The following is an 18,291-nucleotide window of genomic DNA, read 5'->3' on the forward strand; positions in this document are numbered from 1 at the left end:
TAGCCGAGAGAGTTTCAGCTACCAGATTTATTTAAGGATGTGGATTATAAACCTCCAGGAAATGGCAACCACTGGGAAAATTTGTGTCTAATTACTTGTAACACATAGAAATCTTTTGTCTTTTTTTTTTAATTTGAGTTGGTTTCTTATGCATATAAATTGTGTTTCTTTTACATCTTATCTCTTTAACCAGGACAGTCATCTTTAGGTTTATGTGTGTGCCAGATATGCTCTCTCAGCATTGTTTACTACACTCCAAGTTGCAGAGAGCTCACCAAGTTTTGCAGGCCACCTTTCTCTCTAAAAGACAGTGTTTGTTTTCAAGAGAATAATCAATAACTTAGAGCCACAGAATACATTTGCTGAGTGGTTTATCAGCTGAATCATAATTCCTCTATGAAAACAGATGGAATTTCCCTGGCCAGAGTCTCCACCTCTGCTCTAGGCGTTCCCAGGCACAGCTGTCCAGTGCTGCAGGGCTAAACTGCACCAAGGAGAGAAGTCACCACACCTCTAGCCTTGGACTCTAGCAGGGCGCTAACAAGTAAAATAGCCATAGTTAAAAGAAATAGGCATTGTCAAAAAGAAAACTGATCTCTTCAAGGTGTGGAGAAGTGAACTGTGATCTTCAATGTGACTGAACATACCTATCACAAAAATGGGGACCAATTCATTTCTAAACTCAGTATTGTAACCCTAAGAAAAATTGAGTTTAAAGTTGCATTTACTGACACCTTTATAAGTGCGAGCAAAGCCAAAGAGATTAGTAGGGCAATGTATTTGTCAATCTTTCCCACAAATGTTTTTGTGGGGTGACATCACAGGCAAGACTTAGAATAAGCAATCCTTACAGGACAGACTTAGCTAATATGCAACAGCTCCAGACACTGCAGAGACCGAAAAGTAGTGCTGGAAAATTATTTAAAGGTCTTTTCATACAAATTTAACATGCAGGAGGAAAAAAGACAGCACCAATCCACTAGTTGCCTTCACAGCCCTCCTCAGAGCAGCAGAAAACAGCAGTGGTCCATGGACCGTTCCCTCTTGAGAACCTCCAACCCAGCGATTACCGCGCCAAGCTGTGACAGACTGCCTGCTTCAAACCAAGCGGGCTTCCTGCCGTTTGCTCTCCTGACCCAAACAAAATCCAGCAACATCAGTTTCACTCTAATTTGGTTACTTTCATTCAGATGCAGCTGGCTTCCCAACAACACAACATGCTTCGAGCAGCCAGTTCTCCTTCCCAAGCATGGGGTTTGTTTTTTTTTTTTTTAGACATTGATATCAACTTTCTTGTATTTTATATCTTATTTGCTAGAGATAATTTGAATTTTGAACCAACTGAAATCAAACTCCTCAACTGTCCCTGCCAGTTAGGAAAAATGTTACAAGTTTGTTCTCAAACATTCAGATAGTTTAAGCCCAAACTCTGGTCTATTTTAGGAAAAGAATTGAGGTAACTTAGAAATTGAATTTAAAATAATCAGGAAAGAAGGGGGCTCAGAATGAAGAGGTTTTCCCACGCTGGAAAACCTTGTGCATTTACAGAACTCTCTGCCTTGGCATGAAATGAAGTGCTTCACTAGGAACAAGGAAGGAAATAGACTCTGCTGCTGCAAAACAGCCAAAAGCCAAGGGAGCTGAGAGCAATGCAATTCAAACTAAGGCTTTCAAATCAAATTCCTAGCCACAGACTTGTTTGCTCTTCTCATGGAGTCATCTCACCTTGTGTAAATACATTTCCCTATGCCCAGAGCAATGGACTCCATAAATCAGCATCACTGGGATACTCGATAGGACTGACTAGACACACACCATCACACCATGTGATCAGTGCTCCCATTTCCAACAAAAAACCAACCAGCCATAAAATTCCCAACTGTTCCCATTATATCACCTAGCTGGAAGCATCTTTTTGAGTCCAAATGTTCGTCAATCACACCACCATCAGGAGTCCACATGAAAATGATTTCAAGCCTCAGCTTACAGTTATACCCTGATCATAAACACTCAAAAAGCATTTTTCTCCCATTTACTCATGCACAGCTGCAGAGAAAAGGAAAATCAACTCAAAGCAAGCAGTGTCCAAGAGGGAGTTCTGCACCAGACAAAGCTCAGAGGTCAGAGGCATTCACCCAGATGGTCTACAGAGCATAGAGACAGAAGGTTCATTTCATTCCTTACCTCCCTCTGCTCCCCCATAGCAGCCTTCCCCCTTTTTCTCCTGTTCCCCTTCAAGTTACGGCTTATTTCTTCTGCAAGATCTAACTTGGCATGAGTTTTGGCAGTTCTCACTTCATCCCTGAACTTCCTGGCCCATAAGATACAGCCTGCTTGGCTTATCAGTATTTATTTCCCACCCACCCCCATTCCTTGCAGGCTTATTTTTAAGTTCCTTCTAGAGCTAGCTGTCCCTAGTTTTTCAGAAAATGGTGTCAGCATTTTTAAGTTGGAAAAAACAAAACCAAAAATGAACACACACAGATCCCTCCTTGAACCTTCTAGTCCAGCAGATTTTACTAACCAGTTAGCTCTGCCTCATGAACCCTGCAGTAATGTACACACTCCACCTTGGCTTGCTCTTACAAACAACTCTTTGTAATGGTGTTGGCACCTAACGAAGGTAACTTCCATCTTTCAAGGAAAGCCCTGTTCCTATGAACTCTCCAAGCTAGCAGCCTCCCCCTCCTTTCTCTCCTCTCCCTCTTGAAAATACCCTTCTTACAGTTAAAAACAGTGCATCAGAGATGTTTTCATCTCATCATGCCCCTCTTGCCAGGATGCAGGACTCTAAGATTGCCTGAGCCCCCACATCTTTAAGCACCTTCTCCAGCACAGAACAGCTGCTTTTGGTTCACTCCAGTGGGAGCCTTGCAGCATCATTTCTCCTAAAAGACAGCACGTACCTTCCTCGTCCTTCAGGCTTCCTTCCAGTGCCACATCCACATTTCTGATCCGCAGTCTTGGCAGACAGTGCATTTGTTGAATGTGCTGTGGGCCTGTTGATTCTTAATTGAGCAGTCTCCAGGCACACTTACCTCTTACCGATGCTGGTGTAAATCCATAGTCCTTTCCTCTAGCTTTTGCATTACCAATTAGCTATGAATAGTTTAGGGTAGAAATTAAAAGGTTCATTGCCAAAAGATCACTCAGGCTGAGAAAGTTTCTCAGCATAAACAGTGAAGGCAAACTTTTTTTTTTTTGTTAATTTTTCAACACCACTTCCTAAATTTATGAAAGTGATGATGTGACATACTGTGTGGGATAGCAACGAACTAGAGTTGATGATCCCCGTGATTCCCTTCTGCCCTACTGACCTCACGTGAATACTGTAGATGAGCACAAGTTCCTCTCCTCCCTTCCTTGCATTCACCCTGAGGTATCTGTATAGCAGCCACAACCCCTCCAGCCTCCACTTCACAAGACTGACCAAGCCTTGCTCTTCTCATCTCCTGTTCCCAATCACTCGGGGTACCACTTGCTCCCTAACATGGAAGTGAGGTGATCTTACACAAAGGGGAAACTTCCCGTCACTGGTGTGAGGAACTTCGGGGGTCATCTTTCCGCACCCAGGGACAGCAAGCAGGGTTTAAGAGAGTATGCTTCAAGAACATACTCTCTGAATTGAGGGAAAGTCTTTGTTTCACAATACTAAAGAGTATCCCATAACAGTGCTGCCCAGAAATTCACCATTTCCTGCCTCCACAGACTTTTAAGTTTGGCTAGAATGGGAACAGTCTAAATTATGTAGGTTAAAAGCTTGAAAACATACAAAATGACTTTTTGAGAAAGATTCAATTCCACAGAAATGCAGGCATGGGAGAGCAGGACCCAGACCACTGATTAACAGGAGTGAAAAAGAAAAGTTCAAGAAAAAAATTCTCACAATTTTTTTTTCCCCCCAAACACACCCAGCTGTTAATAAAAGCTTTGCAATGATCAGTAAAGCACATGGTAAACCTACATTTCTGATCAACATGCAAGAAACAAAACTGAGATACAGAATCAAAGGATGGTGCAACTGATATTCCCATCCTGTCAGGTGAGAAGGGAACAGGTTTGGGTTTTGCTTGGGGCTCAGTAGCAGCAAGCAGCCCGCGCAGCCTCCAGGAGCAAACATTTTCTGCTATTGTTCTGTCTGTATCAGCAAAGATCAGGTGGCAAGGACCAGAGGAGGCGAGGAGGTACCACCACGACACACAGCACTGAAATGGAAATGGGGGAGAGCCGTGCATCAGAAGTTCCACTGATCTCCAAGGGGAACAGAGAGCTACTACTACAGAACAGCCTCTCAACACATACTTAATTAGTGGAATTTCAGTACAAGAATCACATAACGAGGTGTAAAAATCTTCAAATGTAATTTATTAAGACATTCAGCTATGTCTGTCAGTCTACATCCAAATTTACTACTAAAAATAAAATAGTATCACATTTCACATTAGGAATACCAACTTTGAAAAACACTTGAGTCAAGCCTATCGTATAAATAAGTGACTAATTTCTCTTCATATCAAAATTCACATAAAAAAATTGCCTGCCCCCTACTCCCACCTATTTCCCCACCCCAGTCCCTAGTTCTACTTGAAGCCATGATGCATGTAAAAATTTAAGTATGGACATGTCCTTGTCAAAGAAAAAAGGTGCAAACCTATTAACAGCTTTAAAAGTGGCATTTGCGGAGTCTGATCATACACAATAATGTACTCATTCCCAAAGTGCAAATATCGCCAGAGTTTAATACTGTTTTAATTCAGCTGCAAGAATTAAACATTACACAGCACAGTACTGCAAGGCCTCTATCTGTGCCCTAAAACTCATCCCACTTCCCTTCTGCACATGGTAGCAGAGGTCAAAGTGTTCATTAGAGCTTTAGTTTACTTCATGCAGCCCAGACTGTGCCCATTATTAGCAAAAGTTTCATATACATCAAAATATTGAAGACTCCATCATAAAAGTCAAGAGTCACTATAGATTACATGAATTCAAATGCAATTGCCCCACCAAGAACACCCAAAGCATACACATGACGTATTAAGAGTGCTTCCATCTTCTAGTACAATCACTGCTGTTGTATCTTTGATTTTTGCCTACGTGCCATAAAAAATTTGTCAGCAACCAAAGCTGCACCTCAATCAGAGACTAGCAACTCACTGCGTTTAATGCCCCTCAGGTACCCTGGGACATGGCTGTATGCGATACCCTCTTCCTGACCAAAACAAAAGCTAGCATTCTGTCCGTCTGTCTACAGCCTCTCACAGACCTCGTTCCTCTTATCCCTCATCTACGTCTTGAAAACACTCTTTCACTGCAATTTATTTCCAGACATCTTTCCTATGCCCACAGTTCAGAGAGCTTCTGGAGTCATTTCTACTACATCTCACTGGAGTTACCACTACCAAGCAGCCCACAAAAATCAGCATGGGAGATTACATTTTGACCAGCATTAATAGCTGAACTTCTTTCACAGCTGTGGAAGGATAGGTTTTCTTCTGAGTCAAACTTGGATCTCTGAAATGTGTTTGTTCCCGCGTCACCCTTTGTCACCTTAGAGCTGGACACAAACCCCCGGGTCTTGAGCGGGGCACCCCTCTGGGGCTGCAATTAGTTCTGCAGCACAAGCTGCTCCCTGGCTGGCTTCGCATGGGCTTGTGTCACTGTCCATGCTCTGAGATCCCTCCATCTCAGCAGAGGCCTCCAGGCTGTCCTGTCCATCAGCAACCTGTCCATCGCTCTTGCTAGGGCTGTCTTTCATATTTGGCCCATTGTCATGTTCAGCACCAGGGGGCTCAGCTGCATCTCCAGGTCTGGTATTTTGCTCTGCACTAGGATTTGGCTGTTGAACTGGCTCTGGTCCCAGTCCCGGTAGCTGCGAAGGGCTCTTAAGCTGGCAGTGGCACAGAGGGCAGGTTTCTTGCACATACAGCCATTTCTTAAGACAACCCGCATGAAAAAAATGGCTACATGGCGTGATTACAGCCGTTTTCATATCCTGAAAGACACAAAAAAAGAAAGATCATATTATTTGTAATCCCATTCTTCTCCTTTCCCCTCATACATCTAATGGGTCCAGTAGCCACAGAGGAGACAGAAGCAGTCCATGGGCAAGTAAGAAAATGTTCCTTCCTTCATACCAACAAGCCTCCGCATTCAAATACACACACAATTCAAACACAGGCCAGGTCTGGCTTTTTATATTACAGGGATTAGAAATTTGGCAAAAAGCTTTGTTTATAAGGTATTATTACACTTAATAAAAGCTTTTGTAGGATGAGAGTCACAGGATTAGTTGGCTTAAGAAACAATTGTGCAAGTCAAGAACAGCACACTTACAGATACAACATATAACAACAACAAACCAGAAATGAAGTAACACCCTAACTCTGTCAGCTAAGACCCACATATTACTAGGCTGATGTTTCAAACACTGCCATTCAACCTGGCACCAGTAGTTTTACTCTTCAGAGAATTTATATCAAGTTTGCAGTCAATCCAATCGCACTCGGAACTGCACACCACTAATCTTAGGGTGGTTCTTTCACTGTCATACATTACAATTTCTATCCAAGAGAAAGAGACTTTGGAGCTAGAGGTGTGATAAAGATACTACTTTTAGCATTAATTTCTAAGGTCCTTACATCTGCTGGCTTACATTAGAAAGACTCTTAACCTTGTGATAATTAGGTTTCTGTTACAAAACTGACATTGCACATGAAGTGGAAGTAGCGATGTCTGTAGAAACTGAGCTGCTTCTATGGAATAATAACAAATCAGCTACTGAGTACACATTGCCTTTCCGCAACAGAATCTTCCACTAATGAAGAAAGGGCACATTTGCTGTTACTATTGCAACCAGCTCAACCCAAACACAAAAGGCTTCAAAGAAGCTCAAGGACACAGTTTGTTGTGTAACTGGAGAAAAAAGAATGAAAGGTTAAACACATCCAAACTATCTCTTTATTCACTGGGGGGGGACACCACCAACCAAAACCACAAACACCTATCTCAGTGGCAGCACTCCAAATCAATTTACACAAAGCAAAAAAATGGGTAATTCAAGTAACTTATTGAGTCCAATATTACTCATTAAACATAATCAAGTAACTTATTTTACTAGTTGCAGACTGAACTTGACAGTCTAGAGGTATTTCAATTCAAGTCAATCTTTTGACACTTCCATTCTTACCTGGTAGCAGATGGCACAGATATCATTGTGTTGTTCCAACTGCTCTTTTGTGGCAACGGGCAGCGATTTTATCTTATTCACAGCGTCTCTGCGAAGAAGGAAACTTTTCCACCCCAGTTGGGCCCGCAACCACACATTGTAATAGGAGTGAATGAAGATGATCACAGAACCCATCACAGTCCATTCACCAAAGATCGTTTCCGAGACACCATATGCCACCACACAGAGAGCAACGAGGAATTCCAGCAGTCGGTACGTGCCATTTACATAATAAATCACATCATCCATATTTTCTACTGGTTCTTTCCTGAACTCCTCCACCATAAACAAAACATAAATGAAGAGTGTCCCAAGCACCTGTAACACAGTGCAAGACCATGAGCTCAGCATTCAATTCTGAACTGGAGCTCGAGTCATTCAGCATTGTTCATCGAGCTCCGTACACACCACGCTCCCAAATCAGATCGAGGGCAGGCAAGCCCCAAAGCAGTAAAATTGTTGCTGAACTTCAAGTCAAATAAAAGTCACTCCTTCCTGAAAAGCATTTAAGCTTGTTCCCAAGTACTTCCCCTTCTGTACTTTTAGAAACACACTTTTCTGTTCTGTCCAGAACATAGCCAAGTTGATTAAACAAAAGTGTTGAGCATCATGAGGGGCAATTTTATAAATTTAATAATAAAAAAAACAAGTTATAACAAATAGTACAAAACATTTCCTGTATTTACACTACTGTGTTCTGAACATCAAATGGCTTTCAAAGAACCACAGCTAAGTAACAATACATAAATGAGTACTCGAGGGGGGGGGGAAACACACCAACAAAAAACCCCCTTTTTACTATGATAGTTATGCCCTCAAAAGCCTGCTGGCTTTACAATTTGAAATAGACTTCCATTCACCTATGTTCTCAGCCCGCCCCTAGGAGCTCCTTAGCCTCAGATACAGGATAAAGAAAGAGATTTTATATATCTTGTACTTCTGCCCTTCTATCATCCCTGTTCTTTTCTCATCATGTATTTCCCCCCCAGAGTAATAGGATCACAGTCAATGCAGGGCTTCACAGTTACTACGGGGCTAACATTCTTACCTGAAGAGAGGTTAGAATACTGCTGGAGATAATGATCAGCAGCCAGAAATCCATGTGGAAAAATTGACAAATCATGTAGGCCATGTACGCGGGGAACACGAGTAAGAACAAACAGAGGCTGACTGCTCGGAAGTGCTTCCACAGACTCCTGCAAACAACATAATAGGTTTGTTTTTTTTTTAAAGTCAGATTTGAGTGTCAGAATAAGAATAGGCTGACTGCTGCATGTAGGCACGTTAGATGTTTGCTCAAGGCTTTAACTTGTTGAAAGGAGTTTCTATTTTACTCGGGCACAGACTCATTCCCAGCACGCATGCCTACAACACATACAATATGAAAAGTTCCTTCTCATCTGACCTTTGCTGTTTTCAATACAAAGACAAAGATTATGGGCAAAAATTCACCCACAGTAATTGTCATAATGGGTCAAGCTAGTGGTTAGACAAATTAAGTACCTGAATGTTTCAGATGAAAGTCCATTAAAATAAAGAAAAATATTAAATATGCATGTAACTGTTTGTACACTTTCCTATATAAACAGAGTTCTCCCAGATTATATACTTATTACAACTCTTGTATGTCTTTTTGCTAATATGCATGGGGCAAAGGTATTTCCTTTCATCACCAGATTTAACCCTGCTGCCTTTAGAAGTACATTCCCCAGTTCAGGGGTCACAAAAGAAGAAAGTTAGTGGGACTTAACATTCACCTCTGCCAGTCCTTACTCTGCTCCTATCATTTACTTCTTCCTAGTCTCCTCTCCAGCCTAAACACACCATCAATCTTTTTACACCTACTCATTTGTGAAGGCTTTCAGAGTATCTCCAGTTATTTACTATACTACCTCTGCATGTTCCTCAAGTTGTATTTTAATCTCATTTAGCTCTGGAAATGAGGTACAGAAAAAGTGAAAGTATTGGGGGGACAGGACAGCAGCAGAAACTATCTAATTTAATACAGTCTGAAGAAACATCAGAACGCTACTGTAAGGTCTGCAATTCTCTGTCTGTAGGTGAGGGAGAAAGGGAGAGCTGAAGTGGAATTTATCCTGATCCTAGTTGATTTAGAACTGCCTGGGAGATTTGGCAGAAGAGAGTTAAAACCTGCTATCACCACAGGCTGCTTGTTTAAGCTGGGCAGATGCTCGTATCCTGGCTCTACTCCCTTTCCCTCTGTTACTATATTTGAAGTTAACATTGCTGCAGGCAGAACACACTGGCTACAAGTAGCCTCTAAGCTAAACAAACTCTCTACACATAAATAAACCTTCTCTTATTTCTTCACTTACTGGTTACAGAAAGGGAAAAGACACAAGCAATTAACAAAGATACAAACAGATTAATACAAGAACACCAGACACCAATACAGCTCTTAAAAACACAAATTAAACTTAAGAACAATCCCACATGATCAGGACATCTGGTACACTAAGACAAGCCTTCCACCTTTTATTTTCTGCCAGTAAACCCTATCATTTTGTGATCACAGCCTCGCAAAAAAATAGGTTTTACAATATCTAACACAAGGTCACTCCTAGAAACTTCCCATCTTCAATAGCTGCCTGGGACCCCTGCATTAAAGGGAAACATACCCAACTGCAGAGGAGGTTAAGCAAAACCATTCTCCAAATCCACACAATAGAGTGTGGGTGGGGAAAGCACAGGCACTGGAGTCCTGGATTTGCTTAACTGAGACCACAGTGCACTGACACTCTTGCTAGGGAGAATAATCACTGAACAGTGTAATACTTGAAAGTGGGCAGCCAGCAGCTGCAGAACACCACAGTCTTGCACAGGTTGGATGGACACAGTCCTGAGCAGGAGCAGGTGACCAAAGTCACCCCTGTTTACCAGCATACAGCATGGTGAAAAGTATTACTGTGTGCTCTTGGGGGAGTAGAATAGAGAAGGAAAAATGAGATAATTTAGACTAGAAAAGAAATCTGCATACAGAAAAGACAGGGTAACTTTACAAGACACTAAAAATCCGAATCAGGCCATCAATTACTAGTTTATCACCTCCTAAAACAGCATAGAGTAACTTTCAGTTTAGGAAACCAGTCTCTTACTTGTCCCTTGAGGCTCCCAATGCCAAGACAATGGGATCAGCAATTTCCAGCATGGACTGAAGTATGGATGCCACCACAATGAAAAGAATAATACTGAGCAGGAATGCCCGATGCACAACTTGGAGCTCAATCAAGCCTGTCTGCACAGCCAGGATCAGGAGTGTGACTCCTTCAGTCATTCCCCTGCAGATCAACACAGTCAAAAGAACAAACAATCACATCTTTCTGTGTGTCAATGTTGGTTCAAAAATACATCTAGAAATACCAGGAAATAAGCTGTCTGTTTCTGCCACCACCCTTCAAACGTCACTGGTTTTAGCTTTTACTGATGCCCCTGCTAAGGCTTTAACCAGAGAGGAATGTTTTCAGAAATGCTGAAATATTGGGGGTTAGGAACTAGCACATTTCAGAACCCTGCTACTGACTAGCAGCTACATCCAGCCCAGCAGACACCACCCAATGACAGAGTCCCCCCCAGCACAAAGCATTTTAAGGACTGTGTTATTAACCTTAATGCATTTTAAGCATTTAAGGTTGTGTCTTAAGAGGAGGAACCCACCAGCCTCAGTGTTGCCTACACTGCACTACACAGCATTGCTATGTCTACACCTGGGCACCAGTCAGCCTCATTCCGAGATCACCATGAAGACCCTCTCCACCTGTTATGTTTCCCCATCACCACCGTCCTGTCTGTCCTTTGGCCCTGGGGAAACATCCTTGACTCAACACCCCACCCAGTGCTCAGTTTAGGCAAATCAGCAATTTAGCCATTTTTCAGTTTATTCTCTCTGTACCTATACCAAATACAGCTGTCGACTTCTTTTTGGCCTGGAACCTCAGACTGAATTTAATACCACAATTTAGTATCACTATTTGACACAGTTAAAGTACAGCTCACCCAGAACTGCATGCTCCCCCAAAAGATGCTTTCATGTAGACTACTCCTAAGCAACCCCAATTTACACCATTTTTGCTTCCACATCTCGGAATCCAAAATGTGAAACATTCTTTTGCATATGGTCTGAACTTTCTATAGAGTTAAGGACTGGAATAACTGAGAAAGGTAGTGTCACACCTAGGATCCCAATTTCATATTAGACAAGTTGGGACAAGCATTAAGAAAAGGCAGTTTCTATATTTTGGCTATTTCCCATAGTAATTTACAGGCAATTCATGTAATGCTGTGTTTTAAGCCTCATAGATTAGTAATGTTTCACACATAACTACAGGGTAAATGAGGAAATGGAAATATGAAGTGTTTATATTATCCAAGCATGTGAAAATTTTCCAGTGACTCATGAAAATGAAAGCACTAAGACAATCAAACTGTGCAATTATAAATCCCAACGAACAGCCCTGAATTTGTTACAGAAATGAACCATCTCCCAAGAAGACTGTGACAAGCTGTATTTTCACCTCAAATCCTTCCAATACACACATAATAGACCGGTACACAAAAAGCCTGTCAAGGACACCCAAGAGTTCGTAAGTTAAAAAACTGCAATGCAGCCCGTGTATTTCTACATAAACCCCTTTTTGTCTGCTTCTTTTTAGAGCCTAGGCACAACGAGGCACTTACCTGTTCATAGCAGGATCATTCATGAATGCTCGGTAACCCTGCAAGTAAAACTTGCAGAGAGTCAGAACTCCCAAAGCAACAAAAGAGACTGTGAAGACCAAGCCCAGCAGTGAGTATGGAGTGCTACAGCATTCGGCAATACTGGGAGGAGAGAGGGGAAAAGAAACAAAAAGAAAAGGTCCATCAATTAAAAGCAATGTGATGAGCTCTACCCTTGCCCTGTTAACTGTGCAAGCTGGTTTTAAAGCAAAACTGGATCGGTTTAATGAAAATATTAAAAGCTCTACACTACCATGAAATCCTCCTATAAAAAGAAAAAGATGAGAGGTATTCTATTACTTCTTTCCAAGACGCAACTTCACCTCAGCTCCCTAGCTAATGCTGCCGTCAGGCTGGAGCTAGGGCTGTGCTATGGTATTTCTCCAGTCCCTCCCCAGCGCTGTGCCACACGGTGGCACTGTCCTGCTGGCGTAGGGTTTTCATAGCCAAAAGTCAGTTTGACAGCCACAATGCACCCAGGTTACTTGCTGAAATTTCAGCCAGAAACACAGTTAAAGCAGATGGATTCACTAAGGCACTTTCCACTCAGATCCACAATAGTGCAAATAAACATCAAACTGATAAATACTATTGGGAGACTGGGGGCTTTTTGGTAGTGTTCACATCAGGTTCAGGTAGGCAACACCTCTTTCAAACGGCTGAGCCAGAAGCAGCAAAATAAGACGGTGAAGAATATTTTCCCTCAGCAGGCTTCCTCCTCTGTTTTGCTACAGCAGTGAAGTCCCAAAGACTGACACCCCAGAATACATTCGATGATGCTGAGACCAGCTGCGTTACTTCAGCTCCTTCACGTTAAGGCTGCTCTTGTGCTGATCCTGGCACTGCAATATTTGGAGCAGCCTAAGCCTCAGAGCACACTTTGGCTTCTGAGACACGATGCTGCCAGAGCAAGGGGAGTACAGTGCAGTGCACCGCATGCCCCAAAACTAGGTAAAGAACCAGCTGTCAGCCAGGGATTACACATCTGGAAATCCTCACATACATAATCCAAGGTAATACCTTGACACCCCCATTCATTTAAAAAAAAGAAAAAAAAAATCTTCACTTGTTCACCAGGATAGTAGTCTTGTGAGAAACTATGGTGGTCAAAAACATGCATGCTCATTAACTGACTGAAGAATGAACTAGTCCAGTGCTTTGACAAGACAAAAGAGTTTTGAGGAAGCATATGCTTCAAAGATAAACAAAGCTTGTCCAAGAGACATTTACTTTGTCTCTTTTAACGACTACTTTAACCAGAAATCTCCTTTGAAAGCAATTCACAGCAGAAAATGCTGATGTGTTTACATATACTATTTGCAGTGCTTCTGGTAAGCCTTCAAATTCTGCCTGTTTACGAAGCCAAGCAGGGCAGAAAAGGCTTTTACATGTTCATGCCGGTCAAGGTAGTGAGAAACACAGTATTTAAAGCAGCTATTTCTGTATGATATTTGAGGAACTCCAAGTTTTGCTTCAAAATAAACTACCAGAAATCAAGAACCCTGGCTTTTCTGCCTGATGCCCAACCCTTTTCTGTCAGAATAATTTTAGTACCGTTCTTAAACTTATTTCCAGATGATCTGCTATGCAAGGGTCCCAGGGGAGCTTAAGAGCTCAAAGAGAAGCCTCGGGAGCTTTCAGTGTTATGTTTACGTGTCAAGCACAAGTCTATAAATTGTCCCAAAGAGCTGAACTCTTCAAGGCTTCTCAAAATTACATATCCATGGAAAAGATTCTGAGTAACAAGGACAATGAAAGGTACAGAACAGCTTTTAAACAGCAAACATGCAAGCAAGAGCTTTCCAGTCTGGGAAGAACAGACCTCTGCTACTCTCAATTTTAAAGAAAGAACTGTTTCGTCTCCCCTCCCCCCACCCCACCCCCATTAATTGAGGGGCACTGAATGAAACTATATGGATTTGAACACTCAAAATGGATTCTTCACCATACAGACCAAGTTGAGCTGTGAAACTCCTTGCCTCAGGATCCTTCAAATGACACAAGTGTACATGGGTTCAAGGGCAGAAAGTGCAAACTGATGGAAGAGAAGTCTTTTCAGGGTTACTGAATACATATTAACCATTATCCATAACCAATGCAGCCTGACAGCTGAAGTTGGATGCGGGACTGGAAGAGTACTAGGAAGCGTCCTGTTTGTCATATTATGGGTGGGTGTCTTTCCAGGTACCCATGTACAGCCACTTCTGGAAACTGGATCTTAGGCTAGATCAGTACTCGGTCTGACCCAATACAGTCACTCTGACATTCTTATTAAAATCGGACACAGCTGTTCTGCACACCCCAATTGCTCTCACCTGAATTCCAGCTACACTATTTTAAGTGATCATTACACTGAAAGGGCGCAGATGCAGAATTCACTCACTTTCATGGAAGAGCACATCTGTTCTTCCATTTTGTTAAACAGCCAGCACTACATTATTAACTGGCCTGACAAGGTATTTCAGCTCCCTCCTAAGAGGTAAGAGGCTGTTAGTGGTACTACCTGAGTTTGTGTTTCTAAGATGAATAAGCGTTTATAATTTTTCTACTGTGACAGAAATGAGAACACTGAGACCATTTGCATAGTTTTTCTGTATTCTTCCAATTGCAGGGAGAACTTCACAGAGATCAACTGGTATTCATTCACACATAGATCATGCCAATGCAAGTCTGCAATGTAAGTTCCCTGTTTTACCATGAATAGAAGTCTAACAATTTGGTGTAGGAATAAACTCAACTTATCTACAAGGAAAAGGATCGCTTCTCCCACCTCTGCTAACTGCTAAATGCAGTACTCTATTGTAACAAAACTAAAATTGCAGCAGAGATGAACAGGAGGAAAAACTTCAGACACCAATGGTTTAGTTAACAACCAGGTAACACAGTCAGTGCTTTTACATAATGCAGTGTGACACCGTAAGCAATTTTAATACTACATGCAATAAAATCCCTGGCGTTTCTCCTTAATGATAATGAATTTTGACAGCTTACATTATGGCACCATAGATAGATACACATACACACAGAGGCAAGAAAAAGCTAAGTAATTGGAAAGTCTGATTGGAAAACTGTAGTGATGAGCAAGTTCATCAAACAAGTTGCTACCCAAACAGCAGAACTAATGATGTATGGTCTCTGAAGAATGTGGCCTATGTTACCTGTGTGTTTGGACAACTATTCTCTTTTCTCCCCATCCCAGTATTAATTAGGCAAATAATCTAATTTGCCTAACCCATCTTCTGCAACACACCCAGTTCCTCTCTGCCCTACACTCCTGCTCCTTTTTGTATGTTGTGATTTCTAGTTAAACAGTAGCCAGCAAAGGCACATAGGTTCCAGTCAGAAGAATACCTGAAATGCTGCCTTTCTCTCAGTAACAGCACTAACACAGGCCTCTCTCCTTTATCTTACAAGCAGTTTTTACAAAGCTTTTAGGAATTTGGTATCTTTAAGATCTTTACACCTCTGCCAAACTAACCACTGAGCTCAAAAGTTACTTTGGGAGTTGGGTACTTCGGCTGCTTGGATGAACTCAAGAATGTGTCCCACACCAGAATGAGGAAACAAGACATACAGGGCTCAGAAAGCAACACCATCACAAATAAGGTATCAGCTGGACTGAACTTCAGCTGAAATATCTCAGACTTGAAACCAATTTGTATACTGAAAACAACATCTGGACCAAAGCTCTAATTATAGCTATTCCCTCATCAAGGAATATTTTGCTTTCTTTGGGAACTCTACCATGGTTCTACTAATGCTGTCTGTGCTGAATGGGATCCATGCCTCTGAAGGGCAAGCTTAACAGGGTTTACATACATGGTCCCTGCAATAAGGACAACTATTTGTTAGGTATCCAAATGCAATAAAGCCAATCTACATATCTAGTCTCTAAAAGAGCACAAACATTCATTTCAGAAAATAGTCAAAACCAAAAACTGACTATTTGCAGACTAGTTAATTACCTTGTCAAGAAGAGGAAAAGGAGTCTCTCTCTTGAGGCAGGCTGGTCCCGTGTACTGAAATAGGAATAGATCTGAAGAGCAAATAAGACAAGCCAAAACACCATGAAAAGAACTGGGACAACCAGCTGGTTCCAGAGAGACATCCCCAAAGCCAGGAGACCATAGACCTCTACCACCTGGGAAAGACAGAAAAATACAGTTTGTTATTGGTTCACAGCACCTGTGATTTGATAACATAAGGATAGTCAACAATAGAGCCATAAGGAAGCTAAGGATAATTCACATGGCATTAGCCATCCCAAAGGAAAAGAGGAGGTACATCAAACTACAGTTTGACAAAGGGAGAGCCCAGGTTCAGTAGTGACATATTACCACTGTGTGTCTTGAAGTAGGGAGAAGTACCTGACTATGCAGCAAACCATCAGACCAGCTGAATGCCTCTTCCTACGAATAACTTGCTCAGAGCTGCTAACTGCAGCCTGTTCATAGCCAGAGGGGCGAGGACACTTGCTTCCAGTTCATGCACAACCTCCTCAGAGCTTTTTGCCCAGCTTAAGTCACAGCAATGTTGTTTTCGCTGTAGCTACTGCCAAGTCACTGCACACACTAGATACTGAAATATGAGCCACATCACTTCAGCACAGTAAATCTGCTTTGCTGACCTGTTTTTAAGGAAAAACTTAACACCTCAGACATTTTATGTTTAAGTATCTCAAAAAATAACATGTACCAGACTTCTGACTGCTCCTAATCCACCAAGTGTTTTAAAATTCATGCTTAAGAGTTATTTCAGAAGACTCTGAAGCTCAAATTACTTCTGTTGTATTGCAAAGACAAAGTTACAATGCAGTCATTTCCAAGAGGCTGGAACTTCATGTAGCTGGACTTAATACAAAAGGTCAAAGGGAAATCACTTATAACTACTCTTTCTTTATCATCTGCTTCCCACAATGGCGTATAATCCATAATGGCTAGCAAATTTTAGCAAATGCTAAAAAAATGCTGCCTACTTAGTCTTTCATGACAAGCATGAGGGATGTTACATTCATGGGACCTGCTGCAGTACGTACTGTGGCTGATCAACAAGCAATACGCTGCTGGTGGGGACACAGTACCAAGCTCCTGCTTTTAGCTTTGCACACAGACTTGTGGAGGAAGTGCATCTGCCCTCAGGAGACTCCCTTGGCCTGGGACCAATGCAAGCAATCCTATGCAGCTCCTGGCAGAGTACTCCACCACATCGGAAAAGGGTCATGCTACGCTCATAATGTAGCTTCATAACCGTGAGGTATTTCTGGCATCTTCTGCCGCAAGTAGCCAGCCAAGGTTCTAGACCTGCTTTTGAATTATACCATTAGCCACAGTCTGAAATACACACAAAGCTGCCTCGGCCCACCTGTTAGGGTTGTCTCCCTATGGTGCTGCATTCAGGAAACACTCCTGGTGTTCAACATCCCAATATTCACCAAGTTTTGCCATTGATATCAAAACAGCAATTAAATCTACTAAAATAGTTAACTCACAAACACCAGGATGAAGGCATCATCGAAAACTAACAACTGCACAAAGTTATAGCGATGGAAATACAAGTAGGAAAATATTCAAGACAAAATGGCAATATCCTCCTCTGGAATAAGCATACTAAGCTTGATTTGTAGTGGAGTTGCAACCAGTTATACCAACATGCTATGAGCAAATGTTTTTTTCTGTTCTGTTTCAGGAACACAGGCAAAGAGCAGCAAGCTCTTTAAAAACAAAAATCCTGTTTTCTCATATTGTCAATACAATGCAAAAACCACTCACACACAACTTTTCATTCCAACCCACTCTCTACTACATGCATTTAGAAAAGCAGCATACAACACTATTATAAATCCAGCGCCACATTATAAAGTTTCTGCCATTTTCTCTGTATTCCCAAGGAAAAAAAACTTTATGCCCTCTGCATAAGAAGTCAGGAAAAAGAGTATGATCAGTGTCCAAAGGCCATGTACAAGGAGTACTTCTTCCTTCTGATTACAGCACTGTAATACAGCCTGGCATGCAAGGATTTGAAATGGGGAGGGGGGGGGCAGGGGGCGGCACAAGACAAACAATCCTAGAGATGAGGAGACCTGTGTAACAGTTATATTTAGAATACAATTCTGACCAAAAAAAAAAAAAATATCAAGAAACAACTATTTCCCCCCCTCACCCCGGAATGTATTTACAATTAAAACATTCATAAGATGAAGTGTTTTAAACATAAGTGTCTAATAAAAAAAAAGAAAGATACATGACTCTCAAATCCGAATCTGATCTGAATTTGACTTCAGGAAGCTGAACTCTGCATCTGTTCATGCACATGGAAAACGGAAACCTGTTGCA

The 18,291-nt window shown here is 41.8% G+C and overlaps 1 protein-coding gene across 11 annotated transcripts in view; it reads right to left on the reverse strand.

The window, feature by feature from the left end:
* Positions 1–4,369: 4,369 nt before the first annotated feature.
* Positions 4,370–18,291, reverse strand: part of RNF145 (ring finger protein 145) — a 54,662-nt gene continuing 40,740 nt past the window's right edge. For all 11 annotated transcript variants that reach the window (XM_072873575.1, XM_072873578.1, XM_072873577.1 and 8 more), the window contains 6 exons: positions 15,925–16,100; positions 11,921–12,061; positions 10,342–10,524; positions 8,274–8,421; positions 7,187–7,543; positions 4,370–5,992 (listed from right to left, as the gene is read on the reverse strand). In XM_072873575.1, coding sequence (XP_072729676.1) covers positions 5,549–5,992; positions 7,187–7,543; positions 8,274–8,421; positions 10,342–10,524; positions 11,921–12,061; positions 15,925–16,100 — 1,449 coding nt within the window. In that variant the 3' untranslated portion in view covers positions 4,370–5,548. The remainder of the gene's footprint in view (positions 5,993–7,186; positions 7,544–8,273; positions 8,422–10,341; positions 10,525–11,920; positions 12,062–15,924; positions 16,101–18,291) is intronic.

The sequence above is a fragment of the Ciconia boyciana genome, chromosome 9 (genome assembly GCF_034638445.1).
Source record: "Ciconia boyciana chromosome 9, ASM3463844v1, whole genome shotgun sequence".
NCBI lineage: Eukaryota > Metazoa > Chordata > Aves > Ciconiiformes > Ciconiidae > Ciconia > Ciconia boyciana.